Source organism: Panthera pardus, unplaced genomic scaffold (assembly GCF_024362965.1).
Source record: "Panthera pardus isolate Hobbes unplaced genomic scaffold, ASM2436296v1 HiC_scaffold_16, whole genome shotgun sequence".
Taxonomy (NCBI): domain Eukaryota; kingdom Metazoa; phylum Chordata; class Mammalia; order Carnivora; family Felidae; genus Panthera; species Panthera pardus.
In genome coordinates this window covers 152,691,827-152,714,176 of record NW_026526721.1, presented here as the reverse complement: position 1 = coordinate 152,714,176, position 22,350 = coordinate 152,691,827, and the positions used below count along the sequence as shown (strand labels likewise).

At 51.6% G+C, this 22,350-nt stretch overlaps 1 protein-coding gene across 1 annotated transcript in view; it reads right to left on the bottom strand.

The window, feature by feature from the left end:
- Nucleotides 1-22,350, bottom strand: part of DCLK3 (doublecortin like kinase 3) — a 51,558-nt gene that overhangs the window by 6,405 nt on the left and 22,803 nt on the right. The window contains exons 2-3 of the mRNA XM_053904041.1: nucleotides 20,223-22,057; nucleotides 2,021-2,153 (exon numbers count right to left, since the gene is read on the bottom strand). Coding sequence (XP_053760016.1) covers nucleotides 2,021-2,153; nucleotides 20,223-22,057 — 1,968 coding nt within the window. The remainder of the gene's footprint in view (nucleotides 1-2,020; nucleotides 2,154-20,222; nucleotides 22,058-22,350) is intronic.

Genomic DNA, 22,350 nt, shown 5'->3' with positions numbered 1-22,350 from the left:
TTCCCATAAAGAACATTTAAAAATCTTTAAGGAATATGATTTCTAAGAGCTGTTAGTATTCCCTTGATATAATAAATCCTCTCTGATGTAATGTACGTGTTCCCTAATTTTTTTACACTGTAAGTAATTCTGTGGCGAACATCCTTACCTATTAAATATTTATGCACCTCTCTTAGTATATGCTTGAAATAACTTTCTGCAAACTAAATGCGCAAAGAAATAAACAATAACGGTTTTTGCTAGAACTGCCCAATCGTCGTCACAACACTCCGTAAACAGCAGTATATACATCTGCAAACACTTTGCAACTTTTTACCTTTGGAAAAGGAAAACTGTCTACAGCTGTAGGTTGGAAGTTATTCCAAATTAGTAATTCTTATGAATTCATTATTAAGCCCCAGAGCAATGTTGTCAAGACAAATCAGCAGAAAATTATTAGAGAAACAAATCATTCCTGACCTCTTTCTGGCCCACTTCACTGGTCTTTTCTCAGTTCTGTTCTAGAATTCCTGCTCAGGAGGGTTTGGTTCGGCTCAGCCTCCCATCTTGAAATCTGCCCCCCGCCCCCCCACCGGCCTCCATGACATAGTACTTTCCTCTTCCTCTTCCTGCCTCCACTGCCTTGTCCCCCGCTAACCCATCCTTCTCTCGCTCATCCCCCAACTCCTGGCCTCCCTCCAGACTCTTCCCCCAGATGCCCTTGCTGGTACCATGAGGGGCTCGTTACCTCGCCCACTCGGACTGCCATTCCTGAGTCGAGGAGTCTCAAAAAGGCACGGTCAGCCCAGGACTTGACCTCCCCACCAAGTGGGCAACCCCAGTGTCCGTTCTCACATCGCTACCAAGTCGGTGCATTTAAAATTTTAACCTATCCACCCCCATCTCCCCAGGCAGCTTTCTTTCTAACACCCGATCTTAGCTGGTACCAGCACCAATGCCGAGGTTTCCCTAAGCGTCCAGGTAGACTATCCGCATCCCTTCTTCTCTTACCCAGCTCATCGACACCTCCACTAACATTGTCTCTTCTGCTCAGCATTCTCCTGTCTGTCTCCACACCGCCATGGCTACTCTGCCTGGCCACGCTGAGTCCAAATTCCTCTCCTCAGCCTCCCCGCTTGTGGAGACCCCAGGCTCCACCCCATTAAGCCAACTGAACTTCCCTCTGCAACACTGAGAAGACCAGTCTTCCTAATGTCTCTACTACCCAATCCCCACGCACATTCCCATCTCCTTGTCTTACCTTTTCCCCATGCTGCTGCTGGGAAACTCTCTCCCCTCTCCCCACCAACTCCACAACCCATCCAGAGTCTCCCCATCTTCCCCACCAGCCCCACAGCCCGTCCAGAGTTTGCCCATCTTCCCCACTGACCCCACAACCCATCCCGAGCTTTCCCATCTTACATACGGGGCCTAAATGGATCTCTCTCAAAGTGCCATGGGGGCTAAATGGTCATTCATGTATTTGGAGCCATATAATAATAATAACAGTCTCCTTTTATACACTTTACACAATGTGTCACTAAAACCGTTCACAGGATCTTCATACTGTATATACAAACTGGTAATAAATATTACTCACGGGGTTTGAAATGGGACACCTTGTTCCTTAAAATGCAAGGTTGGTGGAGAAATTTGTAAGCTGCTTACCGTAAGAACCACTTCAATTTTCTCCCATTAGAGATATCCTGGGGCCAGTGGCATAAATGGCCTTGCTCGCTTGAGTTCCCCAGCCAATTTTCCATCATTTCATGATCCTGACAACACACACACACACACACACACACACACACACACACACGAATCCCTCCTCTACGAGGGCTGCCCCGATGAGGAAAAAGTCCACGTGCTCTGGTCAAGATCAGCTTCAAATATTCCCGTTAAAATCCAAGTGCCAGCTGGGTGCCAACACGCTGAGATTTTCGACTGCTCCGTATTGAAAAGTGGAAAATATGAAATATTAAAAATAAAACATTTGTTGGTAAGGGAGCTAGCATCCCACGGAGCAATGCATAACACCTACCTTTCTCAGAGAGAATTTCAGGAGCTACATACGTCGGGGTCCCACACACAGTGAATATAGGTCTCACTACATGCTTTGCAAGGCCAAAATCAGCCAGTTTCAAGGTGGTAGATTTGTCCTCATTTCGCTGAACCTGTCAGAACACAAAACCCCAAATCACCAAAACTGTGATGAGAGCGAAGAAGGAAAGTGAACGAGACAACAACCGTGCAAGATCAGGATAAGCAAACAATAAACCTAGAGGAGCTCATCGTTGATAAGCCCAACCTGACTGCAGTGACAGGTGCTCGCTCACCTTTTCAACTAAGAAACGAAGGCGTTAGATTCCCCGTGCTGTCCAACAGGGCAGCACCATATTGCCACAGATGGCTATTAAAATCAAATCAAATTGAAAATATAGTATCTCAGATGCACTGGCCACCTTTCAAGTGCTCAAGAGCCACGGATGGTTAATGGCTACCATATTGAACGGTGCAAATACAGAGCGAACATTTCCATCATCACAGAAACTTCCATTGGGCACCACTGAGCACAAGGATCAATGATTTTTTGAGCACCGACTAGCTTTAGGGAGGACTAGAGAATTCCTGGCGGGTAATGCAGAGTCTGGGCAGAAGAAAAAAAGAAAGGGAAAGAAGTAAGAATTGGAAGGAGAGAAGTAGACAAGCAGTGGAACAGGCTAAGTACAGGCCCTAATTTGGGGGCAGCGGGAGGCGTCAAGGACCAAACAGACCCGGAGTCTTCAATTCCGAATCCCAGACTTGCCGCTGGATGGTCGTGGACTGATTTCTTTACTACTCGAAGCCTCTGTTTTCTCATTTGTTTAAAAAGAAGGGGGGGTGCTGATCGTTTCCAGCAAGAAGGCTTATGTCAGGAGTTCCATTCAGTGTCCATAATCTACCTTGCAAAGTTCTCATCTAGAGTAACCAACGGTCCCAAGCTGCCGGGGGCTGAAGGGTCCCCGGGATGTTAAAACTGGGACAGCCTCGGGCAAATCAGGATGAGGTGGTTGTCCTTGTCTGCACGTAATGCAGAATTAATGCTACTGAACTGTGATTCATTCCTGCGTATGTGAACTGATACACTGGGCTCTGTTAACGTTTTTCCCGAAGGCAAAAGAAGTCAGCCCTGATTCTTCCTTGAGACCCCATTTCCATCGGGTTTTAGAGACGGGCAGAATCAGTCATTTTGAGAACACGGAAAAGACGGCCACCCTCACCACTTTGAAATGAGTGCGGAGAACCGCTGCCCTCCTCTGTCCTCGTCAAAGGGGATCCCGCCTGAGTCTCCCTCTTTCAAACAAATCCTGGTGACTGGCTTTCTGATGGCTGGTAAACCAATTCCCACCGCCAGGTCAATGAGTCCTGTCCTCCTTCACCCTCAAGGTCATATGCGTGCTAGATGATGTGTTAGGAAGAGGCGGGGCTTCACCTAGAAGAAATGAATCTCAACAGGTGAGCATAGCCGGTGTTTGGACCTCCCCGCAGGACCGGATAAAGGTACAGACGTCGTGTGAGGGGGCAAAGCTAGCCTATCTCGCAGCAAGTAAACGATGCATTGGTTCCCTCCATGCTACGGAGGCCGTTTTCCACTTTGCGGAAGGGTTAAATCGGGCACATCAAAACTCCAACCTTCTTCCATACGCGCTGGTACCCAAATAAGCAATGCAGAAAGGCAGCCCGCAGCAGGTTTGTTCGACAAACACATCAGACAATGTTAAGACTCAAGCGGTTGCCTTCCCCATAGGAGTCTCACCTCGACAAAGTCCCAGGCCACCAAGAAATAAAGGCACAAGCCAAAGGGTCCCCACAGCCCCTCATTCCCAGGAGGTGGGGAGCAAAGCACGCCTGGGCGATACCTGCCTGCTTCCCACTCTTCCGGCTGACACGGCTCGGGGCCCCGCGTGGGCCCCGCTCTGGGGCTCCCCCGGCCGCCTGTCCCTGCACACCTGGAAGACGCTGCTTCCACCTCAGGCAGGTGTTCCGAGCCCCTTTAGCAGCCTTGCCAGCCAGCGATCACTCTGACCTCATTTTGTCACGGCAAGAAGGCCGCACGGCCTCAACCGGGGAGCTTTGAAGGGCGGATTCTGCGAGCGTGGTATCTTTTCCTCCGGCCTTGTCTGCCTCTTGGGAAAGGTGCCGGCAGCCCGCACAACCACATCCTGCCTGGCGCCCTGCCCCCCAATAGAAAGGACAATACTTGGGGCCGTCAAGGTCTCAGGCCCAAAGGAGAATTCATCCGTAAGAGGGAAGAGAGAACAGTGGAGTCTTGAAAAACAAATGGAAGAAGTCCAGCTCTGACAAAGAGTAGAATGGTCGCCAGGGACCAGGGCGGGGGTGGGGGGGCTGGGGCACCGGGAAAGGTGGTCCAAGGGTACCAACGTTCAGTCATAAGAGGAATATACTCTGGGGGCGCTGGGTGGCTCAGTCGGGTAAGTGTCTGACTCTTGATTTCAGCCCAGGTCACGATCTCACGGTTTGTGAGTTCGAGCCCCGAGTCAACTCAGAGCCTGCTTGGGATTCTCTCTCTCTGTCCCTCCCCTGCTTGTTCTCTCTCTCTTTCTCTCTCTCTCTCTCTCTCTCTCTCTCTCAGAATGAATAAACAAACTTAAAAAAAAGTTGAATATGTTCTGGGAATCCAATGTACAGGATGGTGACTGTGGGTAATAATTCCATATCGTGTACTTGAAATTTGCTAATAAACATCCTTACCAAAAACAAAACAAAAGGTAAGTCTATGAGGTGATGAATGTGGGAATTAACTGGATTGTGGGAATCCTTCCACAATGTATACACGCATCAGATCATCACGTTGAATACTTTAAGAATATTACTATTTTATTTGTCAATTATACCTCAATTAAGCTGGGGGGAGAAATTAATGCATAGTTTTAATTAAAGCATAAGTTTTATTAAATATAAGATTACATACACTTATATTTTGGGGTTTTTTTCCCAAGGCAAGTTCTCAATAAAACTTTCATTTTCCACTTAAAAAACAAATTAAAGGGCCACCTGGGTGGCTCAGTCAGTTGAGCTTCCAACTCTTGATTTTTGACTCAGGTCATGATCCCAGGGTCGTGGGATTGAGCCCTGTGTTCAGCTCTGCACTGAGTTGTGGAGCCTGCTAGCAATTCTCCTTCTCTCTCTCTCTCTCTCTCTCTCTCTCTCTCTCTCTCTCCCCCTCCCCCTGCTCACATGCATGCATTCTCTCTCTCTCTCTCTCTCTCTCTCTCAAATTAAAAACAAAACAAAACAAAATTTATGGCCCCTATTGCTGTCTTGAAACCCAGATAGCCAGCCAGTGTTCTGGGGATCTTGGTCACACAGCAGAAATGCCCCAGGGACACAGCCCCTAGAGGCATCCTTCCTGGACCCAGCGCCATCTAAGGGGTCCATGGCAAAAGCCCTTTTTTGTAACAACTTGGTAAAATTCAGAGTTGAGAGACGAGCTCTGCCCCCTCCTGGCAGAGGTGTGCCTCTGGTCCCCTTGCCTCTTGGTTCTGCAGGGCGATGGCGGGCAGGGGGGTGATGGCAGGCAGGCGGGGGTAAGGCTTGGGCGGGCTTCCTCATGGCCTGCACGGAAATAACCCTTGGCGGGAAGAGTCAGTGTCACAAGCACAGACTCTGAAGCCCCCCTGCCAGGGTTCAACTCCAGCTCAGCATTTACTGTGTAACTGGCTAAGCAACCTGCCCTCTCTGTGCATCCACTTCCTCATTTATAAAGTGAGGGGTGAATGGGATGTGTAATGACAACTTAATGAATTCATATTTCGAAGGTGCAGGGTGCCTGGGTGGCTCAGTTGGTTAAGCATCAGACTTTGTCTCAGGTCATGATCTCACGGTCTGTGAGTTCGAGCCCCACATCGGGCTCGGTGCTGACAGCTCAGAGCCTGGAGCCTGCTTCCGATTCTGTGTCTCTCTTTCTCTGCCCCTCCCCAGCTCACGCTCTGTCTCTCTCTCTCCTTCAAAAATAAATAAAAATTTAAATATATATATATATATTTCTAAGGCGTTAAAAACAGCGCCTGGCTCCTCAGAACCACGACACGAGTGTTTGTGAAGTAAACCCTATTGTTTTCGCCTTCGTGACCTCTTGGAGAGCAGGACTGACTTCCAGCAAAATGGAAGTGCCAGAAGCCGTCCTTGATATTTTCCCTCTCCAAACCAGGCACGGCCCTGGGCCATTCTCTGCTCCATCCCCAGTCCCCACTCTTACATAGAAGCTGACTGCTCAGGGCACAGGCCAGCTGAGCAGTTAATTACTGAGCGACAGTAAAACAGGGACAAGCCTGGCTGGTATCACCCCAGGCAAGAGGCTCCTTGGGGCCACCTATAGGAGCTGTAGGAGCAATTATCAACTTGTTTGCGGGCACAGGCTCGCACATCTCTACTGGAATAGGGGCGAAGGCCCCCAGTGCTCCCAGCAGTGTTTGGGGGGGTGCCGAGGGCAATGGGAAGATTCCAGCTCTCCCTGAGCCCCAACAGAGCCAAGGGCAAGGCAACACCCAAAAATCCGGGGCAGGCAGCGCTCCCCGGTTCCGCCAGCATTGAGTAAGCTCTCAGAACTTGCTCTGGATCCTGCCAGTGAGCTTACGTCTCTGTAAGCAGAATGTGTGTCTTAATTACTGAGCCTGAGTCACCCCAGGGCCGCCTAATCAATGCCTCCATAATTAACCTAACCGAAGGGGAAGTCACAGACGTAGACAAAAACTCGATTCGGTTTTGCTCTGCGTATCGAGACGGATACAGCCCGGAAGGAGACAGGGAGGTAATTATCAGAGTAACCTAGACTAGAAAATCTAGTTTGGAAGGGAAGGACAAAACATAGTGCGGTGCCGAGAGTTTCCAGATGGATCATCTACATTAATCACATTTGCTGGGTAATCGCTGAGAAAAATACGTCCCTCACAAACATTTGTAAATATTCCCAACCAAATGATCAGCAATAAAAGCATTTGGTTGATTTAATAGCCCACAATGAAATATGTATCCCCATGTGAAAGAAACTATCCCCCCACCCCAACTCCAAAACCTGGCCCAACTGAAGGACCCGCCAGATCCAACATGGTGGAGAGGCCATCTTTTATTCTGGACATTTATTATATTAGATGTCCAGATGCTGATGCCGACAGTTTCATACACCAGATCTGTGTTTTACATTATTCCGTGGCCTTTCTGAAACATATTATGCTGCCCCTGGCCTCTTCCCGGTTTCGTGCTGCTCTCTTGGCCACAGCAAGGATCATGCCCACAGCACCACCAATAACAGGCGCTGGGACCCGAGCGTGGTTAAGATCTGTGGGGCCCCTTGTCCCTTCCAGAAAGTGGCTCGAGACCACTCGTGGTTTTAATTCTCCAGTCTCCAGCTTCTGCTGTCAGCAGGGATGTCACAATCCTTCAGTCGCACATCCTCAGTGGGACTCGAGGCTTCTCATTTATTTCACCTACATGAGAAGCTTAATTGCCTTTAAGATCATGCACTGACTGTGTGAGTTTTGTTTTGTTTTGTTTTGTTAACAGGCACCTACCATTCTTGGCTTCCGAGCAAGACCTATCATAATCTCGAAATCAAATGACTGACATCCTCCCGGGATAATTCTTCCTCCTGGCCTCTGTGGGACTTCTGAAACCACCAGATCTTTCCACCCAGACAGGAGCTTGTAACAAGTACTGTTTGCCTCTGATTGAAATCTCCACCCGGAAAAGATTCCACAACTCGACCCAGCAGTTCAGCCCATTAATGGCCAGCGTGACTTGTGAAGAGGTTCACCCCTACATTGATTCCAAATTTCACCCCCTACCCTGTTTTCTAAGCCTGCCCTCGGGGGTGATGCTGAAGAAGGGCACGGTCCTCCCAAAGATGGGAAACCGGTATCACGATCCCCAGGTCACCTCTGCCTTCTCTAACTTCACATCCGAGGATCCTCACCTGATCCTTATAAGACCTACCCTCCTGGCCATCACCCCTTCCTTGCTCCCTCCCGCACTAAGTTCACTGCTTGAACCAAGAGCACTGTCATTGCCTGAGGGCTGGTTAGAAATCTAGGCTGCCCCAGATCCATGCATGTCAGCAAGACCCCAGGGCGGTTCGTGAGCACAGTCAAGTTCTGGATCGTCTCCCATTTCCTCGATGCCTCTTTTAACAAAGAACACCCAGGAATGAACACTACATGCCAGGTGTGTTTTCATCAGGACAGTGGACCTCAGGCCTCTCAGTGGACGGGACACTGGGTTGCCATAAAGACGGCCAGAGAGGGGCACCTGGGTGGCTCAGTTGGTTAAGCATCCGACTTCGGTTCGGGTCATGATCTCATGGTTCAGGAGTTCAAGCCCCAGGTAGGGCTCCTTGCTGATAGCACAGAGCCTGCTTGGGATTCTGTCTCTCCCTTTCTCTCTGACTCTCTCTCTCTCTCTGCGTGTGCGTGTCTCTCTCTTCCAAAATAAATAAACTTAAAAAAAAAAAGGCAGCCAAAGACTCCACTCAGTGTCCCTGTCTGATGCCCCTTCCTCAGAAAGCCTTCGCAGTGGATCAGAACATTTTACCTCAAATTATGCCACCTTGACATATTCTCTTGAGCTGAAGACCCTTGATAAACAGCAGGGGCAGGCAAGAAGTACTCTCTGACCTTCCCCTTTTTACCTAAAAGCAGGACACAAAGTCTCCGGTGAGGAAGGTGCCCTCCCTGCCCCAGGGCAGACCACTGTAAATCACCAGACGCTCTGGCCAGGCCGGAGAGGCGCTGAGAGAAGACTCCACATAGAAACCTTATTAAACAACTCCTGTCTTCCGCTAGTTCTCCCACGATTTTATTTTCCGTAACTTGCTGCTCCTAAAAGCCTAAAAACCCCTTTTCCTTTACCTTGGCACTTCTCTGAAGTCTCACTGTTCCTTTAAGATGCTTCTAAAAGCCCCTAGTTCCAACTCGCCATTTGGGTTACTCATCACTGAATTTCTCCCACGTGTGAATGATGCACACAGGCCCTCTGTTTTTCTCGTTAATCTGTCTTTTGTCAACTTAATTTCCAGGGCCCTGCCAAAGAACCCAGGAGGGTGGAGGAAGAAAGGTTTTATTCCTCCCCTACACCTTAGGGGGCGAGGTTTGGCTGAGGGCCCACCACAGCCCCAGTGCGCACATCTGAACTTGTCTCACCCACATCTCCATTTCTCTGTATTCTGGCCCATCGAAACCCACGGCCCCGGGTCGTGTTCCTTCCTGGGCTGTGTTTTCAGCCGCCCTCCAACCGCCAAGGTGTTAGGGATGAATTTACATGGCACGGTGCCATCTGGACTGCCGATCCGTCTGCATCCGTCACCTCCTTTGCCAGCCACGCCAAGGTTCCCCGATTTGAATCCGGGTGGTCCATGTTATTTACGTAAGCAGCCATAAACCATCTGGATGGTCTCAAAGATTCAAGAGAAATCCTTCTTTTTCCGAACAATGAACAGCCTCCTCCCCTTCAAAATGGTACCGCCATTTAAATGTGATGTTGTAATGTTCACCTCCGAACAGAAGGTGGCAGCAGAGTACAGATGGTAAACAGCAAGTAAGAAAAACTGAGAGGGGGGTAAGCCTACTTATCTTCTTCTTGATCCTTCAGGGTCCTTCTGGCCTCTTCCCTCCAAGGTTCCATCTTCGACTGGCTGTGTGGACTTAGAAAATCTTAAAAACCAATTCACACTGAAATACCAATGCCTAAAATCAATTTACGTGTCAACAGCAATACAAAAGAGTGACTGAAAACTTTAGTGAAAACAAAGTCTTTCCTGGGAACTGTCATATGACAGGCCAATGATAGGCCTTCATCCTAGTTCTTTTCTACTTAACTAACATCTGATATGCATCCAACAATTGTCTGGATGCCTACTGTGTGCCAGGTACTGTTCTAGGAACTCGGAATAGGGAACGAAACAGATAAAGTCCTCGCTCTCATAAAGCTTTCTTTCTACTAATAAATAATGTTCAAATGAATATGTGATACGTGTTATGATATGTGTGATATGTGAAATGATACGTGTTATGAAAAAGAAAAAGTGAACTAAAGGCTGTGTTGTGCAGTGTCGTTTCTACTAACCACATGTGGCTATTTTTAAAGAAGATTTAAAGCTCAGTTTCTCAGACACCCAAGGTCCATTTCAAGTGCCCATGCAGTAGTGGCTACTGTACCGGGCAGTGCAGGGATAAGACATTTCCATCATCACAGAAAGTTCTACTGGACAGTGCTAGGACTGACAGTGACAGGGGCTGGTATTTTAAATAGGAGAGTTAAGGCAGAACTCACTGAGAAAGGGACGTCTGAAAAAGTCAAGCATGAGCCATAATCCGAGGAGAAAGCTTTTTGGGTGGAGGAAATAGCAAACGCAAAGGTCCAGGGGCATGCTTGGCCTGAAGGAGGGACAGCAAGTAGGGGCAGAAGCAGAATGAGTGAAGGCATCAGTGTTCGCAGTGGAGCTTTAAGAGGAAGCCAGAAGCCGTATCGTGCAAGACCTTGGAGGCCACAGAAATGAACTTGGCTTTTATTCTGAGTGTAACCGAAAGCCAGTGATGGCCCTAAGCAGAGGAGTTACAGGGTCCGATTTACATTTGGAGAAGATCACTCAGGCTCCTTGAGGAAGGTGGCCTTTAGAGGAAGAAGGAGGACCAGCAAGGAGGCTACTGCAATAGTCCCAGCAGGAGATGATTGATGGTGGCTTGGTCTTGGGTGGTAGAGGGGAGGTGGGGAGAAATGTCCCACCTAAGGGTGAAGAGAAGACTTGAACAGGGAGGGTGGGGAAAGGGGCTCCAGGGAGACTCTGAGGTTCCTGCCACGAGCAGCTGGGTGGGTGGAGGCCCCATCTTTGTGACAGAAAAGGGTGGTTTTGACACAGTAGGGGGTGAGAGCCTGGCTGGAGTTCAGGACAGAATGGAACGTGGAAAACTACAAATGGTGAGTACAGACACATGTTTCAGGGTGTGTGTGTGTGTGTGTGTGTGTGTGTGTGTGTGTAGTTCATAAAGTGGGGTAATAACTGAAGGGGGATGTGGAGAAGACAAGGTTTCGTTTTCTTAAGTTGGGAGAATATTACGTATGCTTTTGTGATGACGGAGCCATCCTCTGGGTTAGAGAAGTCCGGAGAGAAGCAGGTTCCGGGTGAAACCCAGCTTTTGACATCCTGGGAGTGAGACGCCCATCACATCAGACAACCAGGTGGTGACCTGAAGTAAGCGGCTAAATGGGAGCCCACCCCGTGTGACCCAGGAAACATCTCCGGCTCACCAGCCACTCCTTCACCAGCGGGGCGGGCCACATCTGAACCAGACACTGGACCACACCCCAGGTTCCGCGGCCAGACGCTCTCAGCTGGGGGACCTCCCGCAAGCCCCTCAGCTTAGTGTAGCCTCAGTTTCCCCACGTGTACATGCAAGTGACGAAGCCTTCCTCAGAGTTGACCTGAGAATTCTGTGAAACTGCAAGATGCAGACAGCAGCGAGCAATGTGCTACAATCACGTGACAGGAAAGTTCTAATGGGGTGTGGGTTCCTGGGGGGGGGAGCACAGAGCGAAGAGTCAACGTCACAGCGTAACAAGTACAGGCAGGGGGGTCCTCCACCACCACCGCCCAGGAGATGCCTGACTGTCTGGAAACATCTTTGCCTGTCACAACTCGGGGGATGCTATTGGCCTCTGGCGGGCGGGTGCCAGGAGGCTGCCAAACCTACGATGCCCAGGACGGGCCCCCACAGCACAGTCATCCTGCCCAAACGCAGGCACAGTGGCACAGTTGAGAATCCTGGTGGAGAACGACAGAAATAGGGCCACAAGCATCAGGTTCAGACTAGAGTGATTACGCCCTGGTAGAGGACACGACGGAGGTAACCAGCAGGATGTTTTCAAACAAAGGCCCGGACTAGCGTGTGATTTCCACACTCTGCTGTCTCTTCGTATGGAAACACGAAGACTGTGCTCCTCCTCACCAGCTTCTCGGTCTCCCCGATACCGGAACCCACCCAGCTCCCCGACTCTCAAGGAGCAAAGTCCACACTCGGGCATAGAACTTCCCAAGGAAATCATTCAACCCAAAGTCAAGCAACGGAACCGTCGAAGATCTTGCAAAGATGCGAGAGACTGCACGCATCTTGCGGAAGAGCTCAGAACTAGGACTGAAACTACCTGGGTCTCGGTTTTAGCTCTGCTCCCGCCAGAAGAGCCAGATGGCCTCCACCTTGTCTTTTGCTGAGCCCGTTTAAACAAAAGCAGGCTGAGAGGAAGTTTTGGAAAGCATTTGAGAGACGCCTTGTCCCACAGGATGAGGAGGCCCAACTTTCCGTGAAGTTGGGAGCCTCCCAAGAGATCCAGAGAAATTACCCACGAAGTTTGGGTGATTCTAGAAACAGAGGTCTGGTGGGCACGTCTTATCTACGGCTTCTTGAAGGGTACAGTCTCCCAGATTTGCCCTACAACCAGCAGTCCCCGAGACCTCCTAAGAGGACTCAGAATCATCCCTATAATCCCACAATAGAGATGGAGAAAAGAGTGAGGGCGGCCACCCCAAAAATGGCCCTGAGCCAGCCCCATGCTGAGCGGCGGAGGGACCCAGAGGGGCCCACGTGGGTGGTCCCCCCTCCCCCACCCACTCCAGGAGCACACTGTCTTCAGTGACCTCAAGAAACAGCTGGCAGGTGGTTTCTACGTCCCCACCCAAACCCTCCAAACAGGGAAGGGTACCTAAGGGCCTGGCCACTGGGCAGAGTCCCCAAGAGAAAGCACAAGTGAACATCTCCAAAGTGTCCTAGGCTAGGAAAATGTGTGTTTTGAAAGTTTCTCATGCCCCATTCACTGTACCTGGTCGGGGGGCCGAGGTGAGGCTAAAACACAGGCCACGGCGTAAGCAACAGGGTGGAAACGTGTAGTGGCCAAAGAACCATACTCCCCGCAGGGCCATGTGACACGGAAACATAGACAGCCCTTCCCTAACTGGCTGGCACAGGAAGATACACAGGCCGGCAGGGCCTGCTGGCTGGGTCACCTCCTCCCTAGCTATGCTGCCGGGTCTAGAAGACACAGAAGTCTGCAGAGGCAACGCACCGTGTGTGCACCCCGTCTCCAGGCACCGCCGGTTCCCAGGCCCACTCTGAGCTGTAGGGCGGCCACGGCTCGTGCCGCTCCTCCCGCAGGCTCCCCTTCCTTCCCACAGAACCCAGACTCCACCCAGCCACCGGGCAACTTGCACGAGGAAAGGTGGGCCCATTGTGACTGGGCCCAAGTCCATCACTGCGACCATGCCTCTTTTCCAAGGGGGGCCCCGTGATGCGTCCTGGCCAACGAGCTAGAATGGGGGGTGTGCCCAGGGGGCAGATTCTCTTCGACTTTCAAAAGGGAGAAGGCCAGCAAGAGTCTACCCCCTACTTTTCCTGCCGTTTATGTGGCTGTGACAACGCGATCCGTGGAGAGCGGTAGACATTTGGGGGCCCTGAGAGAAATGGCAAAAACGGCCTGGACGTGCTTGACCTGCTCCATTAACCATCCCTGTAACCGCCTGTCTCCAAACTTCTGGTCACGTGAGACAACTAGAGGCCTCCGCTGTTGGAGCCCTTGCTCCGCAAGGTGTGCTCTGTGGACCCTTAGCATCCCCTGGGCCTTATTATAACTGCAGCGTCTCAGGCCCCTCCCCACACCCACGAAATCAGCAGCCGCCTCTCATCAAGATCCAGGTGCCTCCGGTGCACAAGACGGGTTGAGAAGTGCTGATTTACCCCACTGTAGTCAGGTGGTCCTGCCACAGCCGGAAGGTAGGTCCGCTGTCACCAGGAGAGCCAGTCAGGGGGTCCTCTCCGTCTCTTTATCCGCTCCTCGGCCCTTACGACGCGTCTGGCTCCCCTGGACGCAGACGCAGGCAGTACCTGCATGGGCACACATCTTTGTGTTCCTGCTTCCAACTCCCTCCCAGAAAAAGCTAATGAACCGACATAAAACACCAAGCCCACAATGACAGGGCCACGCACGTAATTGATCAAACTTCGCACGGTCGAGGTCCTCCCCAGTAAAGAAAGCCAAAGTTATCAGAAACAGAATTATTATTGCCATGGTCGCCATTATTTATTCATGGGCCTCCAGGGGTACCCTGGGATCTGACAAGGTCAAAACATCAGAGACGGTTCCCAGAGGGCCAATTTAGCATCTTGAGAAGGCACCTGGGGCCAAATGCCTGGGCGTGCTGCCCTCATAGATTCTTAGACACATCGTCCTTTAACCTGATTCTACATGTTCTATCCAACCGGCTGAAAGGATTCGAAGGGTTCTGTCCAGACACGGAAAAGTGGACTCTCCTTGCCGATGAAAGGTTGGGGAGGGATCAACAGTATCCATACGCACACAGAATGTCCTGAAGAGATTTGCCAACTTGCTTCCCCAGGGGAAGGGCATTTCGAAAACAGAGATTTTTAAGAAACTTCACGTCAGACCCTCAAATGGCTCACAGGCCATCAGTCTCTTGGAGTGACAGCAACACACATGAACACAAGTATTGAGAGGACAACAGACGGCTGTAATATTAACCTTTACTAAATGATTTGCACTTCAGGACTCCTTGGGGGGAATGAAGTCACAATTCTAGAAGAGATTCAACAAGGTTGCTAACTATGAATCAGGTTTTAAAGGTGCCTCCATTACTGATAATTTACGGTCTGCAGTATATTAGGAGACATCGACCGTTGTTAGGTGACTCTTTCAAAAGGAACAGACGAAAGAAAACCGCGGTTATCAAAATGACCCAGTATCTAGAATTGTGACGACTTAAATCTCCTGAAACTTCCGGCTCTGTGGTCAAGTCACATATGTGGGTTCACTGTATGGACACTTTTTATTTTCCTGGAAACTGTTCACATGGAGGCCGAGAACCACTCTCATGGATACAAACCTGAAGTCGTAACTCTTGACGTCTCCTGCGGAATTCACCCTGGGGTCCTTGAGATGAGTTGGAGCTCTTATAAACCCGTCTTCTCACCGATGTGATCAATACTGGCCAATGGCCTAAAGGCTTGTATCACTGTGCTTTTGCTTTAGTGACTTGGTGTGATTCCTGAAATCCCCATTTCTTGATGGTGCTAAGTATACCTTAACAAGATACGCTTCCTAGCCCTCCAATTTTTAATTAATGCAACGGGTGTATAAATGCATGTGTGAATGCCTAGACCATTAAGGAGAGGACCTGGACACCCGTCTCAGATGCTACGGGGAAAGGAGACGGAAACTGGAGCTGGGACAGAGAAGTCGTGTTGCTGGCGAGGGAGAACTGCGCACCGTAACTGCTAGCAGAGCACTAATCGCTGAGTCCTTCTTGCGCATCAAAGTAGACGTGGGAAAAAGAACTTAGAGAACTAGAGCACACAAAGTGACTGGACAGGGTTATTTCCGAGGGAAAATGGGCAAGATGTGCGTTTGCCCGTTTTTTTAATGTTTGTTTATTTTTGAGAGAGAGACAGAGTGTGAGTGGGGCAGGAGCAGAGAGAGAGGGAGACGCAGAATCTGAAGCAGGCTCCGGGCTCTGAGCCATTATTTTTAACCTTCCGTATCTTCCTTACCACCCTTGGGGATGTCGGTCTCTGACGTGTCCTAGCCACATTCAGAAAATCTAGAAAAGTCTGTTCCCTTCCCAGAACCCACGAGAGGCCAGAAAGAGCACAACCTTTATCCTCGATGAGCTGGGACCTGTCCCCACACCATTTCCCCTGGACTCCAAGGGTCTCTGCTTCAAACACTTCAGGGCGACAGTGCCTACCCCCTGCCTTTCAGCCCGTTTCCAAAGCCAAACCCTGCCCTTCTGTGGGACAGATGACCTCAAATGGCCTGTGCTCACATCTGACATCCCCTCAGTATGTCCCCCCCCCCCCCGCCACACCCTCAGCTTTCTTCGCCAAGGTGTCTCAGTTGTTGGCCGGAAGTAGCCAACAGTAGCCACCCCCTAGGCTGTGTGGGCTGCTCCAGGCCTCCTCACCTCTCTGGCTCCTGTGTGCCCCCTCCCCTCCTCCCAGGGCCCAGTCAACACCACACAGCACATTCCAACCCCACCAAGGGAGCACACGCTGGCAGAAGAAGCAATTAACATTTCTGCAAGCTGGAAATTCTCATAATTAAAACTTCTCTTGCAAGATCTCAGGAGTCGAGATAACCCAAGGGGAAGAGGCGTCTTATCAGGACACGTGATCGGTAGAGACGGATAAACCCAGTAATACAGGCCTAAAATTGTACCCTGGGGCCGAATTATTAGACACAAATATTTCTGTTGATTAAAATAACATGAGAAGCTTGCTATAGTCCTAAGGAGCTCTGGGCACATTCAGAAAGTCTCTAAAAGAAGCAACAGTTATAATCACTCATGGAATCCGAAGTTAGGAAAGCGCTTTCACGTTAGAACTAAGTTTGGCAAAGTCAGATCTTAACTCAGACAGTAGCCATCCGCTGAAGGACAAAGAAAGAATCACCTTGATAACCCAAGGCTCCGTACAAGTGCAAAACACTAAATGAAGGGCACCTGAAGAACATTAATCGATGAACAGTGGCCAGCCTGGTCATATTCAGGAAGAGTAGATCTTAGAAGACCAGGCAAGTTTGGGGCGTGTTTATCATACCAGCACATTTAGAGAGGACGACCTTCTAAACCCAGACCACAAGTCCACTGTCAGATCCAGCACTACCCAGAGCTCTGTCTGAAAAGCCAATAAACACTGGCATTAGAGACCATTTAGACTTCTGACATAACAACACGTTGAACTTGACTCACCCAGAAACAGAACCAATATGGCCTAGAAATGCGACAGACCTGTTCATTTTCAGATAAATGCAACCTGACAAACTGCAGGACAGAAAAGATATTAAAGTATTTCACAAAAGATGGCTCAGATATGTATCTTCTTGCAGTTTCTGAGGAGCCATACGACCACACACACACACACACACAAAAGGTTTTATTAAAAAAAAAAAAAAGAAAAGAAAAAAAAGGGAGGGGGGCACCTGGGTGGCTCACAGGTTAAGCGTCCAACTTCAGCTCAAGTCAAGATCTCATGGTTGATGGGTTCAGGCCGTGCGCTGGGCTCTGTCCTGACAGCTGGGAGCCTGGAGCCTGCTTAGGATTCTGTGTCTCCCTCTCTCTCTCTGCCCCTCCCTGGCTCATGCTCTGTCTCTCTCTCTCTCTCTCTCAAAAATAAATAGACATTAGGGGCGCCTGGGTGGCTCAGTCGGTTAAGCATCTGACTTCGGCTCAGGTCATGATCTCGCGGTCCATGAGTTCAAGCCCCGCGTCAGGCTCTGTGCTGACAGCTCAGAGCCTGGAACCTGTTTCGGATTCTGTGTCTCCCTCTCTCTCTGACCCTCCCCCGTTCATGCTGTCTCTCCCTGTCTCAAAAATAAATAAACGTTAAAAAAAAATTAAAAATAAATAAATAAATAGACATTAAAAAAACATTTAAAAAAAAGAAGTGGGCTTTCTTTGAAATCAGAAAAGAGAGAAGGGTCTAAATACAAGTTACAATCCACACCAATAAATAAGTCATGTACGGAGACTGAAAAATGTGCCTCTCAGAACACACACACACACACACACACACACACACTTCACTACCCTTAAGGGCACTAAAAACACACCTGTACTGACATTTAAATCCATGAAGCGTTGCCAAACGACTTCTCAGAGGCAGTTAGCCTGTCCATGCGGAACATTCCTTGCACGTCTTCTAATTCCTCAAGGAAAAACTTCTCCCCGAAATCTAAACCGCTGCTTTCTCCATTTTAAAAATTGCCAACAAGTAGGGGCATCTGGGTGACTCAGTGGGTTGAGCGTCTCACTCTCGGTTTCGGCTCAGGTCACGATCTCGCAGTTCGTGACTTCGAGCCCCCGCATCTGGCTCTGCGTTGATGGTACGGAGTCTGCTTGGGATTCTCTGCCTCTCCCTCTCTCTCTGCCCCTCCCCCACTCACTCGCTCTCAAAAATAAACAAACAAAAAATTAAAAAAAGTAAAAACTGCCGACAAGTAAGTCCCTTGACACAAGTAAGAGCCTCTGTGGCTCAAGAGATGAGCTGGTTCAGCACATGGCTCTGGGACCTTGTTGAGAAAACGCGAGCTTAGATGACTGACCCCAAAAGAAAACAATCCTATAGGATAAATTATGTCAGTCCACATATTCAAGAACCTGTATCAGCGTTAGAATGCTTTAGTAGGCATATGCCCAAAATGCTCAGCTCAGGGGGACCCACCCGGGCCTCTAAGCAGAATCTCTTCTGCTTAGACAATTCAGTAAAACATCAGAGGCTCATTCCAAAGCGTCCATTATAAACCGCGCACGGCACACCACACATGGAGAACACCGGGGCTCAGACCCAGAAGACAGAAGAAACAATCAGGAAGCAAGTGAAGAGAGGAGGAGAACACTTCCCCAACGCAGAAGGGAAATTTCTTCAAAGGGAGCCATCGGATCGTAATGCAGATCTCGCAGGCGACCAAACTGCTTCTTCGGTTCTCTTAAATTCAGGCAAAACCAAGGTTGCTTGACTGGGTGGTCAACACAGACCCCATTTCGCCAGCTAATTGGCTGGATTGACTCGGTATTTCTGTTGCGTGTGGGAGCAGTCTACAGACAGATGAATGCCCCGTGGCAGCATGTTCCCGGGCTGGGTCTACGGCCACGAAATGAAAGAAAGCAAGCTCACGTGCTGCCAGAAAGAAAAAGTAACGTGGCTCGTCGAAATCGCGTTCCCCATTCCCAACTGCTCTATCTGCAGCAGCGTGGCTTTGGATGCCTGCTCCTGACATCCACCTTAACATCCGAGTCATTTCTAAAGCACGACAGTCGCACCGCTGATGGCATGCTCGCTGTTGTGCGGGCGGCATGCTGTGGTCCGAGTTCACTCATCCGTCTAACTAAGATTTAAAGAAGGTCCAGCATGTGACAGAACTGTTCTGGGTTTGGGGGTAAAGTCTGAATAAAACAAAGCTCCCGCTGGCGTAGAACGAGCTTTCCAGGAAGAGGAGAAAGAAAACAGAAGAATAAATACGGGATGTATCAGGGGGTGACCAGGGCTACGAACGAAGTAGGATAAGGGTCCCAGAGGGTGACCGTGTGAAAGCATGCTGTCCTAACAGAGACCCCCGGGAACACGCGTGCCGTTCAGGAACACTGCATTTACTAACTCGCTGCTACAAGAGAGAATGCACACCACGGGGAGCCAGGCATCCAAAGCAGAGGGTGTTCAAAGGACTTACCTTAGGATTTGGCTTGTTAGGTGACTTGGCGGGGGGGGGTCGAGAAAGCAGGATTTTGCTCTGAATGGGACACTGTCAGGAAGGGAGGGTCGTTCTACAATTCGGTGTCTTAGTAATTCTTACCAAGGAGAAGGGAGGAATGAAATGAGGCAGCCCCTCCTACTAGCTGACGGGGGCCTTACTTGTGGTTTGGGCAATCTTGGTTTTACGTGCATTCGGACACGATGATAAAGGGTTCTTGCTTTTGTCTTAACCCATCTTTATCTGACGGTGGTGTTTTGGGAGCCTATTTACGTGAACCAGGAGAACACCACGGCCAAGCTGAGCATGCGAGGCCAGCTCCCGGCCATCAGGGCCTGCTCTTCTCTTTCCTGTGCCCCGTCTTCCTCCAACCCTGCCAGACAAGTACTATTGCTATTTCTCTTTCATAAATGAGGAAGCAAAGGCCCGGAGAGGTGAAAGACTTATCCTCCGGCAAGCAACTCAGAAAGCCAGGATTCAAACTCGGGACTCCGGGGCCAGCCTCTTACATCCACCTCGCACAGGGGCCCCCCGCAGCGCTGAGCCTTTTGAATACCCTTGACAAGCTGTTACCTTCCAAAGGGCCAGGGGGCATTCCGGTGGGAGGGCGATGCAAAGCCCGCGGGGGAAGCTGCCGCTGGTAGATACCCCCCCACCCCAGACCAGGCGATGCGCAAATGCCGAGAAATTAAGTCCGCCTGGTCACTGTCAAGGTGAAAGCATTTTTCTCCCAGGAATGACAAAGCATGTCCCATTTTATCTAAACTGGAAGGTTTCTTTTTCAATAATCATCAACCCCAACGCATCTCAGCAGCCTGTGACCGACGACCGGGCTTTTAAATACTGGAACGAGAATGCTAAGGCAGCACGAGGGCCACGACCCAGGATGCGGGGGAGAACCGCTAGGAGGCGTACTTGCCGACCGCCAGGCAGTCAGGGCTTACCAGCAGGTTTTCGGGCTTGAGGTCCCGGTGGACGATGCTCTTGTCGTGCAGGTGCACAAGCGCCCTGCACAAGTCCATGAGCATGAGCGCGGCGTCGCGCTCCGCGAACTTCACGCTCTCGATGATGGCGTCGAAGAGGTCCCCGCCCTGCACGTACTCCATGATCAGGTAGATCTCCGCGTCGGTCTCGTACACCTCGTGCAGCTTCACGATGTTGGGGTGGGAGAGGCTCTGGATGATCAGGATCTCGCTGTCCACCATGTCCTCCTTGCCCTTGAGCTTGGACTTGTCGATGATCTTCATGGCGTAGGCCTGCCGCGTCTCGCGGTGCCGGCACTCCTTGACCACGGCGAAGTTGCCGTCCCCGAGCACGCGGCCCGCCTCGTAGAACTTGTGCACGTCGGCCGCCAGGAGGCCCGCGGGCCGCCGCTTCCGGCCGCCCCTGGGCTCCCGGTCCCCGCGGGCGGCCGGCTTCCTGGGCGCTGACGCGGCCGCACAGGTCTGCTGCTCCCGGTGCGTGTCCGGCTCGCCCCCGCGGGGCCCGGGCGGCGCCTCCGGGGCCACCGGCTGCTCCCTCCGCGGCCAGCCGCCCTGCCTGCTCCCGCAGGCGCTCCTGGCCTCCCTCCTCGCGTCCCGCAGCCCCTCCTCTCTGACCGGCGGCGCGTCCCCCGGCTCCCTCCTGGCCTTGGCCGCGGCCTGAGCGTGCCCCTCCTGACCTTCGGGGTCTCTGTCCTCCTTCTTGTCTGGGTGTCTGCCGGGCTTCCTGGGCTCCTGGGTGGGGTTCCTGGGGCTGCTCCTGTGGCTCTCGGCCCTCCCCACTTCCTCCCCGGCTGCAGGGTGGGCCTCGGGCGACCGCCGGCAGCTCCTGGTCCTCACCAGCTTCTCGGCCGCCGCCTCGTACCTGTGGCTCTTCCCCAAGTCCAGCTCGCTGGTCCCCAGGGACAGCCTCTCCCTCTGCAGGCCCTGCTGGAGCTCCCTCTCCCGCCTGCACTTCTCACACCGGATGATCTCACCCGAGGTCCTTTCGATCTCCACGCCCAGGTGCTTCTCGCCGCTCGCAGGTCTGTCCAGAGCGGCTTCCCTGGGCGGCCTGCTGGCGGGCTCGGGCTCCCGCTTGCCCCCGACCCACTTCTTCTGGGGCCTCGCCCTGTCCTCCGGCGCTGGCTCCACGGGGGCCTGGCCCCGATGTCCGGGGGCCGCCTTGGACGCGCCAGCCTCCCCGCGGCCCTTGGCCGCGTCGCTCTCCCCACAGTGGTGACCCCCTCTCAGAGCCCTGCTATAGAGCCTGCTTCGCAGCCTCGGAGAAGGGGCCCGGCTGTGCTGGGTCAGGGTCAGGGCCCGGGCTTTGCTGGGGTAGAGTTCTTCTACGGCTACCTGAATGTTCTTCAGGGTTAACGGTTCTTTGCCCATGGCTATGAAAGCATCCCCTTCCCTGAAGAAATCGGAGACGCTCCTGATCTCCTTGCCCTTGAGGTTAAAGAGCTTCCTCACGCGATCGTTCTTCCATCTGGGAAAGCCCAAGGCCTCGGAGATGTCCGCCAAGAGCTGCTCAAAGCTCTGCACCGACCGTCTATTGAGGAGCAGGGTGACCTTCCGGAGCGGGTGCCCGCCCAGCTTCACCACGGTCACCACCCTGGGCTTCAGCGGGCTGCTCTCGGCGTGGACGGGGTGGAGGCCATTCTGTGGGCCGAGCACGGGCGCGACGGAGCCCCGCGGCCCCAGGAGTGGTTTCTCCAGGTTCCCGCGGCCCGCAGGCAGCCACGCGCCTTGCAGCTTCCGCACCGTGATTCTGGAGCTTAAAGATTTTAGAGAATGGTCACACAGGCTTCCGCGTCCTGCAAGAGGAAAATGACAACACTGTGTCAGTCGTGATGGGTTCAAGGGGCCCACTGGCCTTCGCCAAAACTTTACTGAAGGTCACGGGTTCTATTATGGTCTGTAGGTGTGATCGTGGAGGGCCTGTTTGAAACGATGGAAGCCTGTGCACTTGGGACCTTATCCCCAGTCTCCCCTGTAAGAGACGAGGAACGCCGAACCGAGTCAGCCTCGGGCCTGGGTCACTCCTCTATGCCTCCCAGGAACCCCCAGAATGGGCCACACGTGGAGAGTTCTCACTAGGCTAGGCCTG